The sequence below is a fragment of the Camellia sinensis genome, chromosome 15, assembly GCF_055761805.1.
Source record: "Camellia sinensis isolate YWXY chromosome 15, ASM5576180v1, whole genome shotgun sequence".
Taxonomy (NCBI): Eukaryota; Viridiplantae; Streptophyta; class Magnoliopsida; order Ericales; family Theaceae; genus Camellia; species Camellia sinensis.
This window is the reverse complement of record NC_138975.1, coordinates 55,774,006-55,797,329: the sequence shown is the minus strand read 5'-3', so window position 1 is coordinate 55,797,329 and position 23,324 is coordinate 55,774,006. Positions and strand designations below refer to the sequence as shown.

Sequence of the window (23,324 nt, the reverse complement as noted above, 5' to 3'; positions counted from 1 at the left end):
TTAATTAATTCATTCAATTATGTTGTAATAATTAGTTAATTAGAGCATTCATTCGGACCCTCTTGTATGAGGGAAAATTTGTACTATTTTGTATGTCTTCCAACCCCTTTTCTTTCTCCATTTTATTTATATGCTTACTGTGGTTGCATATAGTATCATGTTTTCGTTTCATATCATTACCATGCGTTGTATCAATTTTTGCATGCATTGAGTTCGGTTCATCATTCTATTGTCATTGTCATGTCCTACTTACTTGAATACATGCGTTGTCACATGCTTTGAGTTAATTCATATGACATGATAAATAAAGTCGAACCTAGTAGTTGCATTTTGTATATGTTGCATTAGTCACTTTGCATATTAGGATCATGCATTTTTCTAACTATATTCTTTTCTTTGGCTTGTTTTGATTGAGTACTAGGTGAACATTTTTGTTTCAGCATATTGCACGTGTGTTTCTATTGCCATGTCAAGCATACCACCCTGAGGCTATGTGCTTATTTGAAATACCTCTTTGAATGCTTGTGGATGAAGGCTATTTCGCTTAAGTTGGAATGACTTTGATTAGTGTACATGTGAGTTCACTTTTTTAAGTAGCACATATTCAAAACTCTTTTCAAACAAATAAGAAATCAAAGCATTCTAAAGTGGGTGACGTGGTCTATACTTGTGTGCCTCATATAGTAAGTTAGCATAATAATAAAAAATGAGCATATATTGTCCATAAAAATCACATCATAATTAGTAGAGGTCAATCTTTGATCGGGTGAGGGGGGTGATCAATTCATGACCTTCCCCTCTCATACCTAAGTTCCCAAGCCAAGACACTTTGGTTATGATGGACAAGTGGCCTTTGGTACGAATCACAAGTTTCCTAAATTTGTCAAAAATATTTAGGTGGCGACTCTGAAATCTAGCAATGCGGTCCATTTCTAGCATCTCTGATGATAAATGAATTTTCAAAAGATTTGTCCAATTTGGACTCTGATTCATTTTTCTGTTTCACATTGCACTTGTGAAACCAGATTCAGAACCATGGGAGTCCGAACTGTAGGACTTTTGTATCCAAGGAGACTAAACCCCTTCGAGGAGGACGAAAAACCAGCTACAGCTTCTGGTGACTCTGTTGAGAATATTTAGAGAACTTGACTTGGACTTCATGATGTGACATTTTATTTACAGATATATGTTCATTGCATTGCATTTGCATGGCGCTCGTAAGTCATTCTGTTTTCCATTTGATATCCTGGATGACTTGCTGGAGGCTTGACAAAAGCTTGCCAAAAGGCTGGTCGGACATATACAATGTTATGTTGGGAACACAACCCTTGGATCTGGGTTACCACTATACCACTTGATCCTCCTTTCACTTTTCAATGTTAGGTATGAGAGGTATATTAGGTAACCTTGTTGAGGTACCCCTTTGACCAATTGGCCTAGTGTATATAGTGAAGCTCTAGTGATTGTTCAAACATAGGACAGGATGCTCACCCGTATGCAGGATTTTGTGAAACTATTTGCTTAAAGTAGTGAAACCCTAGCTCATGCCAAAGCTAGGATAGGGTAACCCTACCCCCTCATAGAGGTGTTTTGGCTTTCTTTACTTGGTATGTGCGCTATAGTGAAACTATATAGGGGTGCTTCATATCAGTGATACAATTGGTATCAGTTTGCGGGGAAGAATTTAGTGGGGAGTACAATCCAATAGTTACGATCACATCTGTTCTAATAAAATCTTGGTTGAGATGCTGTCCGATTTCTGATTGTTGCTCTTTCTTTATTTCTTTTGCTAGGTAGTCTAAAACCATAGCTTAAGAAAGTTCTGATATCCCCCAAGTGCTCTAGACCCATGTTGGAAGACTTTGTAAGATCGGAGATCTTGTTTAGAGTTACAAGGCGAAGAAAGGTCAGACGGGGTTCACCAATTCAGTTATTTTAGCAATCACCTCTTAGCTCACCTATACTCAATTCACCTCAAGCACAGTCACCTACTCCTAGAATGGCTCAATATCCATCATCAGATTTAGAGGAATTACTGATCCATCTGCAGCAGTCAGTCGACTCACTTCAGCACGACATGGCCCATCAAGCCGAGGTCACAAATAGGTTATAATAATAACAACAACAGCCAGCTGGGCTTTTGCTTTGCATACACCTAATACGGCTATCTCTGTGCCCGGTGCCACTAGCAATGCTGCTACAACTTAGGATCCACAAGTTGAGGGTGTTCTGGTTTTTCCTGTCCATGCAGATCCAATTCTAGTACAAATATCTAGAGCCCCAGTTTACCAAACTGAGCTACCTTTTGAATTCGTGGTTGACCCAACCATGCTTAAAGTCAACAAACTGGAAAATCTGTTCAAGAAGGCACAGGGGGTTAACTCTATTCCAGATATAGAGGATGGGTATATTGAATCTGCTGTTACTTTGCTAGAGTGGTTCAAAATGCCACATATTGACCGTTTCGATAACACTTGGGATCCAATGGTACATCTATGTCCGTTTGCTGATATCCTGCGACCAATGGGTTTGACTAGAATTCAGAAGTTGTCATTTTTCGACCGAACCATGTCAGGTATAACTGCCATTTAGTAAGCTAAATTAGAGGACTCTGTGAAACAGAGCTGGGAGGAATTGACCGAATCTTTCATTGCTCAATACTCATACAATACGCAGATTGAGGTCACAACTCGTGATCCTGAGGCAACGCGTAAGGAGCCAAATGAGGGTTTCTCAGAGTTTGTAACTAAGTGGAGGGCCAAGGCATCGATGATGATCACCCAACCTTCAGAAAAGGACTAGATCCAGATGGTTGCCCAGAATCTTCACAACAAGCTGTTGCAAAAGATGATCGTTCTCCGCTCGTTCCCGTTCAAGGAACTTCATAAAATAGGAGTTCAGATTAAGGATGCGATGAAGTAGGGTATCATCATAGATGACAAGGAGCCAGCCAAGAGGCCTTTTATTCGTAGTTCCAAGTTGCAGGGGGTAGCACAACTGCGAGGCCTTCCGAGGTAAGTGTTATCACTTCTACCAAAATCGCCGACTCCTTTACTAATATGAGCCCACAAACTTCCAATCCTACCTGACCTCCAGGTAGGACTTTCAACCAGCTTCCCATGACTCTATCTTGATCCATGCAAGTGTTAACAAAAAAAGGACATCTAAAATCCCTAGATCCTCGACCACTTACAAACCCTCTTCCGCTAAAGCGCGATCCCACCAAGTATTGTGCTTTCCATCAACAACATGGCCACAAAACCGACAAATGCTTCTACCTACGTCATAAGATCCAAGATCTCATTGACAACAAAGTTATAACCCCATCCCAAAAGCCAAACACCATAACCAACCCACTCCCTAAACATAACCAGGTACCACCCCCACCACGCACCAACCTCATCCACACACTACCCCTGTCCTATGACCCGAGCGTATATATCACCCCCTCTCATTTACCAAAGCTAGTGTTGTTCATCCCTGATGGCACAGACTTGTGCATGATGAACACATCTAATCTACAATCCGAACCTCATAAACCTGTGGTGACAACGCCCAAAGAAGAGGAGGTTTTGACCTTGGAATGAAGTGCCAGTCTGTCATTGGAGATTCTCAGGGAATTATCTATAGGGGAATATGACCCGCATCAATCCATTGTTCCTATTGCTCAACCCAAGCCTAAGGCAGTGCTGCCGAGCTCAGTTGATGTTAATGTGGTTAGAGAAGAAGGCCTAAGCCAAGGGCTGCATGATCTTGTAGACCTTGAGGAATATTTATACAACTTTCAATTCTTTGAAGAATAGGACCAGGGCAATGTGCATATCGGTTGGTTTAATCTGAGCCTGTCAGTTGATAATCGGGGATGATTGAGTGATGCATCTCACAAAGAAGAGGAAACAAGAGATAAACTCGAGGGAAAGAAAACTGCAACAGATGTGGTAGCTGGAGAAGCAGAAGAGAAAGGGAAATTACCTAAGAGTAGTAGTACAGAAAAACAAACCCAAGATTGGGTGATGATGAAATCACAGACGCAAATTGGGAAGCTGTGCTGGGGTAGTTTGAATAGGAGAGGATCGAAGATAGTCAGAAGATCACAACACCTTGTCACCCTGAGGGAGATAATTGTCCTTTGGGAGTGATTCAAGTTAAGCTAGACAACTGTCTGTTGGCGAATGAAGATGAATGGTGGGAAGACAACGATCTGTATCTTGCCCACACAGATGAAAACTAGGGAGATCATATCCTGGACAATACTTAGTATGCAGAAGAAATAGACCACCTGATCAGGAGTGGACGGTATTTCAAACCTCCACATTTGGATCAGGTTGAACCCTCAGGAAAGGACAGAGAGATTGAGAAGGAAAATGAGAAGAAGCTGGAAGAAGAGCAGGTTCTGAAACAACTCAAAAAGATACAGGCTGATTTTTCCATTTGGGGCCTTCTCATGGCTTCACGACTACACCAACAAGTAGTTTTGTCGATGATGGATAAAGCTAAGTTATCCATCGATACTACACTAGAGCAGCTTGTCAGCTTGATCTTTCTAGGTAGCACCAACCCTATGCTTACCTTTTCTAACAAGGAGCTGCCACTAGAAGGATTGACTCACAACAAACCACTGTATGTATCTGTCGAGTGCAGAGGAAAGTGGGTTCCAGTGGTTCTAGTGGACACCGACTTTGCTATTAACGTTTGTCTTTCTCACACTGCCTATGCAATAGGCCTGAAGCTGATAGATTTTGCCCCCACAACCCAAGTGATCAGGGTGTACGACAATACAAGTAGAGAAGTTGTGGAGATAGTGAAAATACAAATCCAAGTGGGCCCTTCCACGCATGAGATTGAGTTCCATGTGCTTGATGTGCCGGCTACCTTCGACCTACTTCTAGGAAGGCCCTGGTTGCATTACATGAAGGTTGTGTCCTTTACGCTCCATCAAATGCTGAAATACCCTCATGAGGAAAGGGTGGCTACTGTTTTTAGGAACTCATCTATTCATCCATCACTAGAGGTTACTATGCCTTTTTCTGGAAATCAATCACAGTGATGAGGATGTGTTTCTTTTGGGTTTTACTCTAGTAGAAACCTAAGTGGTACGGATGATCCTAACTGAGGATGAAGGCATGTATGTCAATGCTCAGTCCATTTATTTCATGAACAAATTGTGACACATTCCCGGAATGAGGCTTGGAAGAAGTGGAAGAAAAGGTGTTTGCGATGCTAACTGATGTGCCACACAATCTACATGCCTTTGGGTTGGACTATGTGCCCACCAAAGAAGACTGGAGAAAGAAGGGAGAAGAGATGAGAGAAATGGCCAAGGCCAAAAGAGCCAGGAAACATTATGAGTTGGTTCATAGGCTAATTCGGGGAACGTTGAATGGGTGCTTTGTCAGAAAAGGAGAGGATTTCCCATTCTTCAGCTTTCTTGAGCCTGGAGTTGATTCCTCAACGAAAAAGCATTTCTCGGGTTTCAAAATCTTCTTCGATCACTAACTTCAAGACATCGATGTAGAGGGGGTTGATCCAGGTGTCAATGCTGGCTAGAGTAAATGTGACGATTCAGATAGCAGTGGCGTTGGAATAGGGGTAGCACTAGCCGATCTCTTGATAGATTCTAAAGCTAGTACGGAGAACTTAGGGAATACCACTTGTGATAACCCTATTTTGTGTTATGTTAATTAACCTGAATTATGATTGTGATTATGTGCTTAATGTGATTTTGGGTAATAATTATGTGATTAACTATGTTTTTTAATATATATCTGTTCATCGTAGGAAAATTTGTCCAACTTACTACCATAATTTGAAAATTGAAGGGCGTAGAGGCTACAAAAATTGAAATTGTCGGTACCATTGTGATTAATGTGATTTTTAGAGCCTATGGTGAAATTTGATTAAAAATTGATTCGTATCGAAGTAATTAGATTAATTAAGACTCATTAACTTTAATTTAAGCTTGATTAACCTAAGCTAATCACCAAGTATGTAAATGTGCTAATCACACTTAGGCTCATCGAATGAGCTCAAAAATCTAAAATATACACTCTAGAGAGAGAGAGAGTGAGCTGAATTTAGAGAGAGGGAGGGCTCATCCTTGAAGATTTTTGCAAAGGAATTCAAGAACTAGGTAGATTAGCTTAAGACTTAGCTATATTTGGAAGAATTGGAGCCTTTAGGTGAGTAACCAACCCTTAATTCATGAGTTAAGCTTGTAATTATGTGAATTCCAAGAGAATTGGTGATCAAGAACAAGATTTGAGTGGTGTATGATGGAATTAAAGTCAATATATATCCATCCATGTAAAGAATTGCCATGAATATGCATAATCATGCAGAATTAAGTACTAAATCACACATGCATACATAAATTTGTTGAGCTTCATGATTTTGAGTATCATCTGTACCATTTGAAATGGAATTAGAGTCAATAATTTACATGCATGAATGATTCATGAAGGTGCGGAGCTTGATTGCATGAATTTTGAAATTGGCAAGAAGAATTTGGAATGCTTTGGAACATGAACCATAAATTTAGCCAATTGGTTTCAAATTAACTATGTTCACATGTTAGAAAAAGTTTTTCTATGTTTTGGTACCAATTTGTAAGCTTTGGACCTTTGGAAGTGAGTTTTGAACTTCAAATAGAATTCTGGAAATTCCAGAATTTGACCTATTTGCTCGAGCGAAGAAAGCCTTGCTCGAGCATAAAAATCTAGCTCCTAGAAGTTTTGCAGAGATTTACATAGTAGCTCAAGCGACGAACCTTGCACTTTGAGCGACCCCTTTTTTGCAAGACTCTTTGCTCGAGCGGCAAGAGTCTCTCTCGATCGTAAAATTTAGGCAACCAGTACTTTTGTAAAGTTTTGCAGACTGCTTGAGCGACCAAAGTTGCGCTCGAGTGAAAGGCCCTATTTCAAAATTTTTGAAAAGTTATTTCATGTTTCGTTTTCCGTTCTCTTTCATTTCTAAGAACTCTTAGGCATACATTAAGCATTGTAAATAAACTAAAGGATTAAGAAAAAGGCTTAAGAGAAATAGACAAGTTGAGAACAGATTGAATTGTTTGTGACCCAATGTGTTATGAAATGTGTAGGGTCAAGAGAAAGGGCAAATCCATCGACGGAACACTGTGAGTAATATCTTAGTAAAGATATTTTCAAGTATGTTACTTTCCAACTGCTACTTCTGACTAAGCTTTATGGATTTGTTGGTTTGAATTATGAATGACTATTCTATATGCTAAATTTTTGTATAAGGTCTGTGAAGAACATGAAGAGGGCCCGAGGTCGTTTGATATATTTTAATTGGGCCCAAGGCTGTTTGTCATACTTGGGCCTGAGGCCATTTGATATATATGATAAGGATATGAATGGGCCTAAGGCCATTTGAATACAAATATTAGGCCAGAGATCGTTTGAATACAAATATTGGGCCAGAGGCCGTTTGACATGAATGAATTGGGCCCGAGGCTATTTGATATGAAAGAATTAGGCCCGAGACCGTTTGATATGATGGGCCAGAGGCCATTTGATATGCTTGGACCTGAGGCCGTTTGATATATTTGATAAGAATATGAATGATCCTAAGGCCATTTGATGTGTTTGACAGGGATATTACCTATTAGAGAATTTCATTCATATAACCTGTTAGGTATTATTCATTGGGCGTTAGCTCACTCTTATTTATATGTATGTAGGTGAGCAAAGAGATGTCCAAACCCAGCCTCAGTGAAGGATGTGAGAGAAACCCAAGTGTTTGTGAAGCCAGCCCGAATGTCTCACGCATGAGACTTTGTTTTTGTTATTTTGTTTTACCCTTTTTACTCTCTTGGTGATTATGCTGGACCACCTATGTATATAAACTTTTTGTTGGGCTGACTGCATGTCTGAAAGTTCCTGGATATACTAGATATTACAAGATGTTGACTCTGTATATATGTGTGAGTTATTATGGAGTGCATGGAGTGCTTATGAAATGATTTTGCTATGCCATGTAAGCACAACTCTTTGGACAAAATTTTTAAGTCTGCTTCCGTTTTGGCATGTTTATTTCTTTAGAGATATGTTTAATCTTGTTTGAGGCCGTAGGTAATCTCATGATTATTGGCCGGTTATGACCTTAATCCATAGGGGCAGGTTCGGGTCATGACACCATTATTATTTCTATGATCGAAGAGGAGCCAGTTGTGGACTCCACCAGTTGCATTCTGGATGCATCAAGGGTGTCAAGCCTCACTTGGCAGTTAGAGAAGGGCTTTACTACCAATTCTGAATCGGACGATGAGCCTGAGTCTGATTCCACTGAGTCTGTTAAGTCAGAATCATATTCAAGTTAGTCTGAGCAGTTTGAGCCTGGCACTTTCGAGGGTGGTAACCCGGGTGCCAAAGTCCTATCAAGGTCTTCTATTAGTTTTTCTTTTGAGTCAACTATAACAGAGGACCCGGATTCTATTAATGGGAATGTGGTAGACTTCACTTACTTCTCTATGCCTTTAGTTTGCTGCGCTGATATTGATTTTTAAAATTTTGACTTAAACGAAGAGGAAGAAATTCCTCGAGCTTTGAAAAATTTGATCGACCAAGAGGAGGAGAGGTATGCTAAGCCTTGCACAGATATAATCATTGTAATTAACGTGGGTATTGAGAAAGATCCATGATTGGTCCAGATCAGGTCCACGTTGTCTTCAGAGGAACGCGAGCGTTTAGTCGCTTTATTAAAAGAATTCAAAGATGTTTTCATGTGGTCATATGAAGATAGGTCTGGAATTGATCCTTAGATTGTACATAACCAGAGCTCTCTTGCCCCGAGGGCCAACTAGTCAAGAAGAAACTTTGCAGAATCCGTCCAAATTGGGTATTGAAAATTAAAGAGGAAGTCACCAAGCAGATCAATGCCGGATTTTTGATGGTATCTAAATATCTGACTTGGTTGGCCAACATTGTTTCGGTTCTGAAGAAGGATGGTAGAATTAGAGTTCACGTCGACTTTCCAGGATTTGAATAAGCTAGTCCGAAGGACGATTTTTTATTGTCGCACATCAATGAGTTGGTAGACTTCACCGCTGGCCATGCCTTGTTATCATTCACGGATGGATTTTGGGGGTACAACCAGATCTTGATGGCGCCTGAGGATAGAGAGAAGACTGCATTCACCACGCCATGGGGTACCTACCGCTACAAGGTCCTGCCATTCGAGTCAAAGAATGCTGGTGTTACATATTAAAGAGCTACAACCACGATCTTGCAGGACATGATCCATAAAGAAGTCGAGGTGTATGTGGGTGACATGATTGTAAAATCCAAAGAGCGAAAAGACCACTACATCGCACTGGAAAAATTCTTCAAACGAATCAGGGAGTACAGACTGAGGTTGAACCCACAGAAATGCACTTCTAGGGTGACTGGAGGGAAAATGTTGGGATTTCTAATTATGCAGAGAGGAATTGAAATAGATCCATCCAAGATCAATGCCATCTTAGAAATGCCACCACCAAGGGCTGAAAAGGATATGCATGGCTTTCTGGGGGATGTGCAATTCATAAGACCGTTTATCGCTAAATTAACTTGACTTGTGAACCACTATTTAGTCTTTTGAAAAAGGGAAAAAGTTTCTAATGGGATGATCGATGTCAGTTTGCTTTCAAACAAATCAAGCAGTTTCTTTAGAATCCACCTGTATTATTGCTACCAGAGCTGGAGAAGCCACTAATCATGTATGTATCGGTGATAGAGCCAACCTTGGGGTGCATGCTAACACAAGAATCAAAAGCTAAGGTGGAAAAGGCAATTTACTACCTGAGCAAGAAGATGTTGTATTACGAGACCCACTACACTCCTCTGGAGAAAGCTTGCTTAGCTTTGGTTTGGGCCACTAGAAAGTTAAGGCACTATCTGTTAGCCCACTCTGTAATTCTGGTTTTGAGATTGGATCCCATCAAATATCTCTTTGAGAAACTGACACTCACGAGTAGGCTAGCTTGTTGGTTGTTTCTTCTCTCTGAGTTTGACCTCAAGTATGTCACTTGCAAGTTGGTCAAAGGAAGAGCAGTAGCGGAATTTCTGGCGAACCACCCAGTGGAAGGAGATAAAGTAGTAGAGTATCTATTCCCAGATGAGGAGATTTTTCAGGTGGAAGAGCAGACGTGGACAATGTACTTTGACAGAGTAGCTAATCAATACGGTTATGGGATAGGCGTGCTGTTTATAACACTCGATGATTCCCACATATCCCTAGCTTTCAAAATATGATTCAAAGTATCCAACAATGAAGCAGAGTACGAGGCTTGTATCACTGGATTAGAAGCTGCCCTAGAACTAGGGGCAATAAGGTTGGATATCATCGGAGACTCAAACCTAGTTGTTTCTCAAGCCAACGAAGATTGGATGGTCAAAGAAGAGAAAATGAAAGTTTATCAAAGAAGAGAAAAATTGACATTTACACATTTGCTAAGAGAGAACAATTGGTTTGCTGATGCACTGGTAACTTTATCCTCCATGGTAGACATACAGCTTAGGGTTAAGATGCATCCGATTATCATCAAACAGAAGTATGCGCTTGCTTACGAGACAATAGCCGCAATAGACAAAGTTCAAGACAAGAACCCTTGGTATCATGACATTTGGAACTTTCTAGAGAAGGATATGTATCCACAAGGGGCAAATGCCAAAGATAAACGAGAAATACAGTGTCTGGCCATTTAGTTCATCATATGTGGACGTAATTTGTACAAGAGAGGCCATCTGGGAATACACAAGCTCTGTGTGAAAGTGGAAGAGTCAAAATGTCTCATGGAGGCCATCCATGGAGGAGAGTGTGGAGCACACATGAATGGTGTGATGCTGGCCAGGAAGATCCTCAAGCAGGGCTATTATTGGTCAACCATGGAGGAAGATTGTATAAACTTTCTTCGGCGATGCCACAAATGTCAAATCCATGCTAATCGCATGAATATCCCGCTATCAAAGCTCGACAATATGACTTCACCATGGCCTTTCTCAATGTGGGGAATTGACATCATTGGAGCTGACACACCCAAATTTTTAATTACTCGGAAACATTACCAAAAGCCTTTAATTTAGGTTCATCTTTTTTATTTTATTTTTTTTAACAAATTTCTATTACCTTCGAGTTATAGAAACATAATAACACATGTTCTCTCTAGCAATGAATACAACAATAATAATAATACCTGCTAACTTCCACTGCGGAACTACAAATAAATAATTATAAACATCAATGTACAATATTCATTTCTTTCACATCTACGATGAAATTACACATGAAAGACACATAAACTTCTTAACTCTCCAACCACTAAATCTGAATTCTTTTCCTGTAAAAAAAAAAAAAAAAAAATGAAACAAGGGATGAGCACAATTGCCTAATAGGAATCTCATAGTTCTACAACAATAATTTCCATTTTCCTTTTTATTATTCACAATTATTATAACTCCATGACATAAAAATCCAAATCCCCTTTATATTCAAAAACAATTCTGCTACACTCAACTCCTACTTGTGTAACAACTACATCACATCAACATTTGCATTCTCAAATTATAATTCAACATAACACAGGATTAATAAACCCTTTCACACAAAACAAAACTCATAATTTTCCTTTATAGTCACAACTAATCCAGTGAGTTGATCATCACTAACTCTTAATCCAATTACCATTTCATTTTCCATTCTCTTCAAATAATTTCTATTTTCATTTCCCTTTCATACCAAATTACACATCAATTCGTAATTTCACGAGTTTATCACATGTCACACATATTATCACTGACTCAACACATTTCTCAACACGTTCCACCTTTTGCCGACCTCGATATGGCGGGATAGTGGGCACCCGATTCATAACACCTTCCATCTTTTGCCGACTTGACATGGCGGGATAGCAGGCAGCCAATTTCATAATACCTTCCACGTTTTGCTGAATTTGAACAGTGGGAGGTGGAGTCCTAAGAGAAACATTTCTATTGGTAAAACACTTTTAAAACCATGTTTTTCTAAAAATCATATTTTTCCACATTTATCGACTGTCATATGGCAGGACGTGGACATCCAAAATCACCTTTTTATTTTGAAAACCAACCCCCACATTTGTTGGCTATTGATACGGTAGGACGTGGGCACCCAAGAAAACCATATGTTTTTCCACTTTTTCCGGCTATTAATACAATAGGACCAGTGGACACATAAAAACGTCTTTCCCACATTTGTCCAACGATAAGCTTAGACAAGGCAATTGGGCACATTTTCAACTCTCCACGCGGGTACCAACACAACACCACCCAACACGACTCAACCCAACTCAACAAAACTCAAGTCAACACAACCCAACACAACTCTACACACTCAACACAACCCAACACAACTCAATTCATTAACACAACTCAACATAACTCAATTCATCAACACAACTCAGCACAACTCAATTCAATGCAAATTCAACACATTTCAATGCCACCTCTTAAACCTTAACTTCATCATTTCATCACAAAGCTCATATAATCCATATCATTAACAATTTCTTCCCTTAAATTTTTTTTCATATTATAACATCATTTAAAATATCAACAATAAGGGTTCAATTGCAACTTTTACATAAATTTCCAAACACTTCCAAAAATTCAATGAAACTTGTATATGTGCAATTTAACATCTCAGTTACGTAATATTACTTTCAATTTAAGCAAAACCACCATCCATCTTCATGAACCAAACTAGGGTTTTTAAGGGAAATTAAGGCTTTTCACAAAAATATTTTTTGTTCTAATTCTTCTATTGATTATACACCCAAATTCATAATCCAAAATTACAACGTAACAAATAAACCCCAACATTTCAAACCCTAAACCCCCAATCTCATGATTTATCATAATATGCTCAAAAAAATATAAATTTTGTATTTGTATAAGGAAAATACCACAAATCTATCTATAAATGAGAGTATTGAAGGAGAACTAGAAATCATTACCTCAAGGATCAAACAAGAAAGCAAGGCTTTGTTGAGATTCCTTCATAAAATAAAAAAAATCCATTCGGTAGCAAAATGATATCTTCATGTATTCGTCACCTTTTTGGTAAGAGATCTTGGCCAAATCTTTGAGAAATGGAAGGTATTTTGGTAAAAAATTAAGGGTTTTCAGACTTCGGATGAGAGGAAGGAAACGAAAAAAGAAAAGTGGAGAGAATGATCAAGAAAGACACTTTTTAAACTGCTGAATTCGTGCAGTCTGCTCGAGTGCCACTTCCTGCACTCAAGTGCACTTGCTTCTAGCACAGATACTAAAACTTCAAACGGGCATAACTCTCTTGTCCGGACTCCGTTTTAGGTCGTTCTTGTGTCCAAATCAAAGCCCCAGAAACAAGATTTCCAATGGTTCTTGCCTCACATCCAAATTCAAAGTATGGAAAAAGAAAAAGGTGAAAGAGTGATTGTTGTTCACAGGAAAATTATTCGAATCAAAGTTCTTGGTTCACTCTTACTTTACTATTATGTTACCACTTCGATCAATATCCCAAAATAAAACAAGGAGGCTCCAAACACAATAATAAAAATGTCAAGAGCAATTCCACTAGTCCCAAAAATTCAAACACAACTAGGCAGACCACTTAAGTGTCCAATCTTAGTGAACAGACCAACGAAGCTGACTACTCAAGTGACCACTCCCGCGTTCGAATGACAATTCATAACTCTCAAAATCTCGAACAAACTGCAAAAGTATTGGGAGCCTCACAAGACCGCTCGAGCGTCAACTCTTGCGCTCGAGCGAAGGGAAAAATACTAGAGTGTTACAGGAGCAATCTCGCCAAAGGGTTCTAATGGACATGAGTCCATTTTGATGGCGATCGACTATTTTACTAAGTGGCTGGAGGCACAATCATATTTTGGGTTGAAAGTATCACATGTAGCCAAGTTCATCAGGAATAACATCATCTGCAAGTATGAGGTACCAAATGATCATATCGGACAACAGCTCACACTTTAAGAAGGAGGTGGTGGATTTGCTCGAGAAATAAGACGTGGCTTTTCAAAAGTCATCAACATACAGACCACAAACCAATGGAGCCGTTGAGGCCATACACAAGAATGTGAAGGACATCCTAAGAAAGATTGTAAAAACTTACAAGGACTGGCCAGATAAACTGCCTTTTGCACTCTGGGTTATAGAACGTCAATTCAGACATCTACAAGGGCAACCCCTACTCTCTGGTATATGTGATGGAAGTTGTTTTGGCGATTGAGATTGAAGTACTGTCACTGAGAATTATGGCCAAGTGTTAGATAGCAGAGGTGGATTGGCAGTAGAACAGGTTCGAAGAATTGATGTTATTTAACAAGAGGAGGTTGAAGGCATTGTATCATATCCAGGGATATTAGCGCAAAATCGCCAGGGCCTTCAACAAGAAAGTGAAGTCCAGAAACCTCAAAGAATAAGATATGGAGCTCAAAGACAACCGAGCTCCCATCCATGACCCAGAGGCAAGTTTAGACCTAATTGGGCTAGTCCCTACATCATCAAATTTGTCTAGTCAGGGGGAGCAATCATCCTTATGGATTTAGATGTCTTGGAGTTCTCGTAACCGATCAATATGGACAAGTTGAAGAAATACTATCCTTAAGAGGCTCGCTAGGCCGAAAACCTAGAAGGGCGACCTAGATAAAAGTTACAGCATGAAAAAATTAGAAATAAAGAAAAATAGAGCTCACAAGGTCGAAAACCCAAAATGGTGGCCTTGGTAAAAGTTAGAGAGCAAAAGGGGAAAGTTCATACTTGAGTGAACCTTAACCAAACTACGTAAGGCCTGATTCCTGAAGTTCGACCATAACCATTTTCAACTCAACTGTCTTATCCATTATTGCTTGACCCGTCTCACCATCAATTGATTTAGTTATTTTACCTCCATTTGGCAAAAGAGGCCAGTAGCAAGATGAAACAAAGGACACAACAATAGCGAATGTAATGCTGTTGTGGGCAATTATGATCTTGTTAATTCGTGGTTGTACGTCTTGAGGATTGATTCCATGTGTGTCAGGTGATGACCATTTGTGAAAATTGTTTTGAAAAGTTTTAATGAAGCTGATTTTCTTAGAATTTCACTTTTTATAACATAGACCATTCTTTGGATCGAAAAAGAAAATTTCCAGGACTCACAACTTTAATTACATGATTTCAACACAAGTATACCCTCCAACTCTCAGGTTAAATAGAAATTGTTTTTACATCATAAAACTTGAAAAGAAAAGTCAAAGTAACAAACTAGGGACACAGATAAGTTAGGTGATGGTCCTCTGCCTCCTGCCCGCATTCGCAGAAGTCTTTGTCGCCAAGGATGGCCCAACTCGTGTCTCATCCTCAAGCCAAGCCAAGCCAAGCACTCAACAAAAAGGGTGTAACTAAAGCTGGTAGCAGGGGCCAAAAGCCCTCTCATCCTCTAAGCAGCGAGGTATTGAGCCAAGTGCAAAGCATGGATTGGAAAAGAAACAGGGTATTAAACCCCCTCATTTGGGCAAGTTTGATCACACCTAAGTAGAACACACAGTGTGTGAGGCCAATCAATTGTATACCTGGCTGGCGGGACATGCTGTAGCTTATCTCGAACAAATTAAGCCAGGGGTAACGCAAAGGGATATCGGTCGCGGATCTGCTACACATCCATTCGCACTACAACCCATTTGTAGGGAAGTTCACTAGCTGCAGCTGAAAGAAGTAGGATCTGGCCGAATACTCAGGGCAAGGTCCACGACCTTCGGGTTATCCATCAACCACACCTGGGAAGGGATAAAAAGAAAAGAGATTAAAGAATAGAGAGACATATGTTGAGTGAAAAAACAAGAAAAGGGCTTTGAGAGAAAATAGAGAGTGAGTGCCAGAGTGATGTGAGAAATCATAAATGAGAAAGGGTGGTAAACAATACCTAAAGAAGTATTTGACTCCCCGCAAATCGAGAAGTCTCTCGCCGATGGAAAGTGTCCAAACCCATTATGGTTTTGGACAGTGCCAGGCCTATACATCTTCGGCCCTTCTTGAGGCATTGAGCAACTTCAATCAGTTAGATGCTAACTCTGCTACCACCAAGGACAAAAAGATAATGGGCAAACAAGCATATGCAGAGGGCATGTGTAGACGCGCCCGCGGAGGGGGGCCTTGTGCTACTACAGTTCGGACTCGCGATTTTGTTGTCGCGGTTCTTAATCTGAACCAAAGAGTCCAAATCTGGCAAATCGTTTTGAGAAACAGATTTTTGAAAAGGTAGTGCCAAACATGGACTGCTTTGCCAGATACAAAGTCGCTACCTAAATATTTTTTATGGGGAAATTTAGGAAACCCTGACTCGGTGCCGAAGGCCACATGTCCGTCATCACCGGAGTTGTCTCGGCTCGGGAGCTTGGGTACGATCGGGGAAGGTCAGCTATGAGCACCCCCTTTCGCCCGGTCCGAAGACCGGCCTCTACTAACCGTGATATTCGATTTTGAAAACATTACATGTTCTTATTCCATTTATTAGCCTAGAATTACTATGTTATGCGCGCAGCAAACAAGTATAGACTAGATTGCCTAATTTGGAAATAAGCATTGCATATCCGTTCGGTTTTGGAAAGCGTTTTGGAATTTGCTACTCGCAAGTAGGCTAAAACACGGATTTTAATGAGTTTTTCCAATTCAAACAATCCACCCTTCACCCACAGGCATTCAAACAGTTTATCTCATATAAGCACTTAGCCACATGGCAAGCATACTGTCATGGCAACACTCACACGCATGCGGGATGCTAAAGCATAACTACTTACATTGTACTCCGTGCCAAAACAGTAAACTAGTTAGCAAATATGCATGTCCTAGTTCATGTTAAAATGACTAATGCATCGCATGCAAAAATGTAATTAGAATAGGCTCGGTTAACCTAAATATGGCATATGAGATGCAACTAATTGATTCATGTATTCAATTTGGAATTTGAAAATACGAATGCAGTTAGCATGATGTACCGAGCCTAATGCATGCAATACAAATGCATGAATGCACGCATGCATAGCATAAGGTATGCTAATTTCAAAAATGCCCTAATCTACCATCATAAGCAGGTAAATAAAAGGGAAGAAAGAAGTGGGGATTGGAAGGCATACACACACTCACCCACACTTATTACATCATTGCCCTCACTCGGAGGGACCAAATAAATATTACAAATTAATTAACTACGCAAGCTAATTAAATATTACAAATTGCCTAATTAATTAAACAAATTAAATTAAGCTAAGAAAACAGTAAATCGCCTCGGGAAATGCGCCGCCATGCATAGGCTGCCTCTGTTTTCCTTCCTTTACTCCTCTGGAGGTTGTCAAAACCTCAGGACTGCTTCTCTGGACGTTGGGAGACATCATCGGCTGCATGGAATTGCCACCGGCAGTGGGATGTGGCCACCGGCACAAAGTGAAGCTGTCGGCAGAGAAATGATTGCCGGTCGGCACTTTGAACTGCCGGTCGGTAGGGTGTTCCTGCAGAATCTGCAAATGACAGCAACAGAGGGCAAGGCAAAGCATGGCAGCACAATTCAAGGCATATATGCACCAACCATGTCCCTTATCATGGTAATGACTCAAAGGGGCATGTGCCTCGATTTTCGGACCACCAATCACGTATTTCCATGCATGATGGCCCAAGTGATCAAGTATGCAACTTTGATTTCAAATGCATGCAAACCAAATCAAACAAACTAAGGCCCAATTCCTATCATCAAGTCAAGGAACAAGGCATGCATGCAAGATGCAATGCAACCTAAGCATGTTATCATTCATGCAACATGAACAATGCGATGTACTTATGCAAAGCGTACAAGCAAACATGCAAGGTAAGCATGCAAACCAAGTAGAAGATGGACTTAAGCATGAATTAGGCAACCCTAAATGGTCCTAAAACAGTGGCCAAAATGCCCAAAAAAGGAGGCTAAACACACATGCACACATACACATGTTATGGTCCAAACCTCAAGCATTAAGCAAGCAACATTCAAGCACACTTGAAAAGAGATTTCATGGACAATTAGCATGCAACATGAGCTCTAAAATCATGCTAAAACGTGGTGCCAAACCAAGCAAGAAATCAAGCCAAACATGCAACTAATGGTCTAAGTGCTCAAAGCAAACCAATGGAGTATTGAACTACACTTAGCAAGACCAAACATGGCATGAACTTATTGACCAAAAACAGAGTTTTAGCACATTAATACAAGGCCTAAGAATCACCTAGATGGCATCTAAATGGCTCAAAATTCATAGGCATGCACAATGGTCAAAACATGGAGCATGCAACACATGCTTCCAAAGCATTAAAGAGGCATGCAAGGCAGTCACACAAGCATGAAAATGGGACTGAAATAACATGTAGGGTGGCCCCAAATCACCAAAATGATGCAAGCAACGCATACTACACATCCACACACTTGAGGCCAACAAGCCCGAATACAAAGGAGCTATACTAAGCATGCTAAAATCAACCCAAACACTTATGGAAAGACCTAAAACATGTCAAGATAAGCACAAAATCTTCACAAATGTAAGCCTAAAACATGCTAGAAACAAAGGCACACAACCTAGGACATGTTAAGGAATCACAAGGCATTACATGGCAACTATGCTAAGCATGCATGGAGTACCAAAACCAAGTAAAAACAGAGGCATAACATGACATATTAAGCATAAAAAGCAGCCAAGTCATGGTCAATACACACTCTAACATGGTGCTCCCTCAAGAGACCAAAACATGCCCTTTTCAAGGACAACAAGGAGAGGGGGTGGCCCTCTCCTTCTTGGGACTTCAAGGAACCATCTCCACCACTGAAATCCCTCAAGATTTCAGTGGTGAAGAGGCCCAAACACCAAAGTCCCGAAACTAGCACAAAATCGCACAAAATGAGGCCTTTCAAGGCCTAAGAGGGGTCAAACACCTCCAAACCAAAAAACACTCTTAATAAACAATAAAGAGGGCCTAAAAACAGAAATTTTTTGTATTATACACCAAGCTCAAAAACGAATTTAAGACAGGTAGAAATAAGGTGTAAAAATGGGGAATAAAGGGGTGAGATTCTTACCCTTGAAGCCTTCTTCAACAATGATGCTCCAATGGCCTTCTTTGGCTTGAATCCAACACCAAAGCTTCAAAATCAGTCCCTTAGAACCTCAGTTGCTAGACAAAGGTGAAACACTAGGTGTTTGTGTGTAATAGTAAGACACAAAACACCTAGAGTACAAAAGAGAGGGAAAGAGAGATAGGATGTGTATGCAACTCAAACCCTAAAACCAGAGCTTAACAATGGTTGTCTAAGCTCCCAAAATATCTCAAGTCTCTAACCTCTTGCAACAAGAGAGAGCCCCTCTCTATATAGAAGCCTTTTGTCTTGTAAAGCTTACAAGACAAGCTTCATAAGAGGGAGATCCCTCCATACACGTGTATGGAGGGGAGCAAAAGCAAGACAGCTGTCGTAAAAATATCTGCAAAAGCAGATGCACAGTAGTCGGCCGGCCAAAAATGTCATTTTGGCCAAAAGGAGTGCCGACTGGCACTAAATAGTGCTGACCGGCAACAAAAGGTGCCGGCCAGCAATAAAAAGTGCCGATGGAAGCAAATAACCAGCCGGTGGCCTCTAGCCACTGCCGGCGGTGGGTGGGGATGGTCTACAAGCCCTACCCTGCCTCTCCAAGGCAAATCACAAGTGTTTGGTGTAAAACCAGACACTAAACAGTCAAGTTCGGAGATCCTGAGGCAAGGCGCGCGAGCTGAGACCTCCGGGAACTCCAAACGAACACAAACACGGATAATCACCGAGTGTTCAAACGGTGACGTCCAAGTCTTGAGGACGGTCAAAAATGGAGTGTCTACAGCATGTTGGTGATAACCTCGCCAAAGAAGATCACACATATTCCCAATGTCGAAGAAATGGCAAATCAGGCCACGAATATCTAACTCTCCATCATGAGCCATAGATTTAACCTACTTGAAAGAGAGGCCACGCATTTGTTGAAGAGCCCATGCATGGCCAAAAAGGGTTTGAGGCACAATTTCCTTGTGGTGCTGGGACTCCATTAATGCCTGAAACTCTTCGAGAGTAGGACACATCTCTTGTGATCCAAAGTGAAATACATGAGTAATCGGGTCCCGACAACGGGTGGCGGCATGGAGGAATGGAAAACAAAGTGAAGTGTGACTCAAATTAAAAAGAGCGTTTATGCCGAAGCCATTGAAAGTCTCATTTTCTGTGTCATCCAAAGTGGCCGTCCAATCTTTGATCTTCTCCACAGGGAAAATCTCCATTTTCAGAGAAAACAATAGAAAAGATGAGGTTCTTTCAAAGAATATCAAGAGAAGAATTTTATAGAAGATAAAGGTGTGTGAGTGGCTGACAACTGTTGCCAGCTGTCCAGTCACAAGTCTTGGCCAGCCGGCCACTTCACCAACCAGATGTCCATTATGTTGGCCGGTCAACCAAGAATGATGGCTAGACAGCTGGGCGGCAGTGTTATGGTGGCCCCTTTTGTTTTTGAGTCTTGTTTTGAGTCTTTTGTTTCTAACAAGTGTAAATACGTGTGTTTAAGTTGTTTTTACTTTGTTTTTCCTTTATTGAGTTATATTTTGTATTTTGGTCGGTTGTAGGCTCAATATCTGATTACGAACTTATTCAAATATGATCGTTTTCATTTTTAATTCAAATACCGTCATTTTTTATGCAAGTGTTATGCCATGCTCAAGATGCTATGTGTAGACGTCCCCGAATGCCCCGGGAGGATGAGTCCCGTTCCGTTCATATTGGGGTTCACTACAGTTCAGACTCAAATTGTCACGGTTCTTAATCTGAACCAAAGAGTCCAAATCCGGCAAATCATTTTGAGAAAATAGATTTTTGGAAAGAAGTGCCAAACATGGACTGCTTTTCCAGATACAGAGTCGGCACCTAAATATTTTATTTTTGGGAAATTTAGGAAACCCTGACTCGGTGCCAAAGGCCACGTGTCCGTTATCACCAAAGTTGCCTTGGCTCGGGAGCTTGGGTACGATTGGGGAAGGTCAACTATGAGTACCCCCTCTACTAATCATGATATCCAGTTTTGAAAACGTTATGCGTTCTTATTCCGGTTATTAGCCTAGATTTACTATGTGATGCGCACATCATACAAGTATAGACTAGATCGTCTGAATTGGAACAAAACATTTCATGTTTATATTTGAAAGTGGTTTGATGGTGCTACCCGCAAGTAGGCTAAGACGTGGATTTGCCACCCTCGGGTGGGCTTTAGAAAAAAAAACATGATTTTGCCACTATCTAGTGGGCTTAAAACTCACAGTCAATGCATTTATTCCAATTCAAATAATCCAACCTTCACCCACAGGCATTCAGGCAGTTATATCACATAAGCATATAGCCTCATGGTAAGCATGCTATCATGGCAGTCACTCACACACATGCAAGGATGTTAAAGCGTAAGTACTTACCGAGTACTCCAAGCCAAAACAAAAGCTATGTTAGAAATCCATGCATGATCCTAACTATACAGAAATGCCTAATGCAACACATGCAAAATGCAACTAAGATAGGCTCGGCTATTCTAAAGATGGCATGTGAAATGCTACAACTAACATGTATTCAACTTGGAATTGAGATACAAATGCAGTTAGTATGATGCGCCGAGCCCGGTGCATGAATGACAGATGAATGAATGCAAACATGCTATCATACTATATGCTAATTGAAACATGCCCTAATCTAACCATCATAAGCAGGTAAATAAAAGGGAAGAAAGACGTGAGGTTGGAAGACATACACATACTCACGCACACTTATTACACAATTGCCCTCGCTCGGAGGGTCCAAATAAATATTACAGTCCAAATAAATAATACTAAATTAATTATTACAGAATTTCTAATTAATTAACAAATTAAATGCAGAATTAAAGTGGCCACAGCCCCCCGCCTCGAGATGCGTGGATGATGCATGCTTGACTCGTCTTGCCCGAAAATCCGTACCATGCCACTGTTGTCTCTGTTTACACTGCCTTGCCCCTCTGAGGACTGCCAAAGTCCAAGGGCATGCTCTCTGAATGTTGGGGAATGCCACCGACCAAGTAGAAACACCACCGGCCTAATAGGATGATCACCGGCCGCCTTTTAACCTGTCGGCCACAGATTACTCTCCGGTCGGCATTATATTTAGTCGACCGGCCAAAGCTTCCTGCAGAACCTGCAATTGACAGCAGCAGAGGGCAAGCAGTGTATGGCATGGAATTTTCAGGCAAATGTATGCATGGCTTCACCCCCTATCAGGCAATGGACTCAAGGGAGCATGGCCCTTGACCCTCGGGCCACCAATTGCGCATTTTGATGCATGATGGCCGAAGAGTCAAGTATGCATTTCAATGTCAAATGCAATACACACAAAACATACAAGGGACCCAACCTCAATCACGGGTGATCAAGAGGCGAGGCAATGCACAACGATGCACATGCGACCTAAGCATGCAAGCAAACATACAAACATGCAATGCAACTACATAGCACACACAATGCTAATAACATACCATGCACAATGCATTGAAACATGGCATACACAATGCAGGATGGACTTACACTAACATGAATGGACCTCATCCACACTCACATCAGTAGCCATTAGGTGAAAAAGAGACTCTCGAAATGCGTGCACGCATGCACGCAAACCGAGGACCGAACCTAAGGCATAACATGTAACTCTAACAAGACATGGCAAGGGATGCAAGATGGCATGCAAACTCACAAATTCCAGCACTGAAATATGATGCTAAACAGCCCCAAAACATGGAAAATGGCACCCGATGCATGAGCTGAAACCCGAAATTCGAAATTAGGCACATGGAATGACTTATAGCTATACAAAGCATGCATTATTTGACCATGAAGCATGAAGATAGACCAAGGCAGTCCCAAAACATGAGCATTTCCAGTTCAAAGCATGGCCAAAAGATGCTAGCGTGGTGGACAAAATAGCATGCAATCTTGACTAGTAATCATGGTTTACATGGCAAGTATATGAAGCAAATGTAATCTCACCAAACCAGCAAAAATCAGTGAATAAATCATATGAAAATAGGTCCAAATAACCACTGATATGCAACCATGGTATGCAAAAATAATGAGTTACTTTGGAGGGCCAATCAAGGAGTTATTAAGCACATGCAAGGTAGATATTTAGCATGGAATAAACAACTATGAAAATCAAATATGGCAGTCCTAAAACTCACCAAATTGACCCTAGAAAGTGACTTCAAAGCATGCAAG

At 40.7% G+C, this 23,324-nt stretch overlaps 1 protein-coding gene across 1 annotated transcript; it reads left to right on the top strand.

Moving 5' to 3' along the window:
* Nucleotides 1-10,113: 10,113 nt before the first annotated feature.
* On the top strand, nt 10,114-10,703 carry LOC145813003 (uncharacterized). The gene is made up of 2 exons (XM_082908259.1): nt 10,114-10,153; nt 10,258-10,703. The coding sequence occupies exons 1-2, from the start codon at nt 10,114-10,116 to the stop codon at nt 10,701-10,703; spliced, it is 486 nt and encodes a 161-aa protein (XP_082764385.1).
* Nucleotides 10,704-23,324: the final 12,621 nt, after the last annotated feature.

Coding starts and splice junctions, on each gene's coding strand:
- LOC145813003 (XM_082908259.1), top strand. CDS start 10,114: ATGAGGAGATTTTTCAGGTGGAAGAGCAGACGTGGACAAT. Junction 10,154..10,257: donor GAAGAGCAGACGTGGACAAT/GTACTTTGACAG, acceptor TATGATTCAAAG/TATCCAACAATGAAGCAGAG.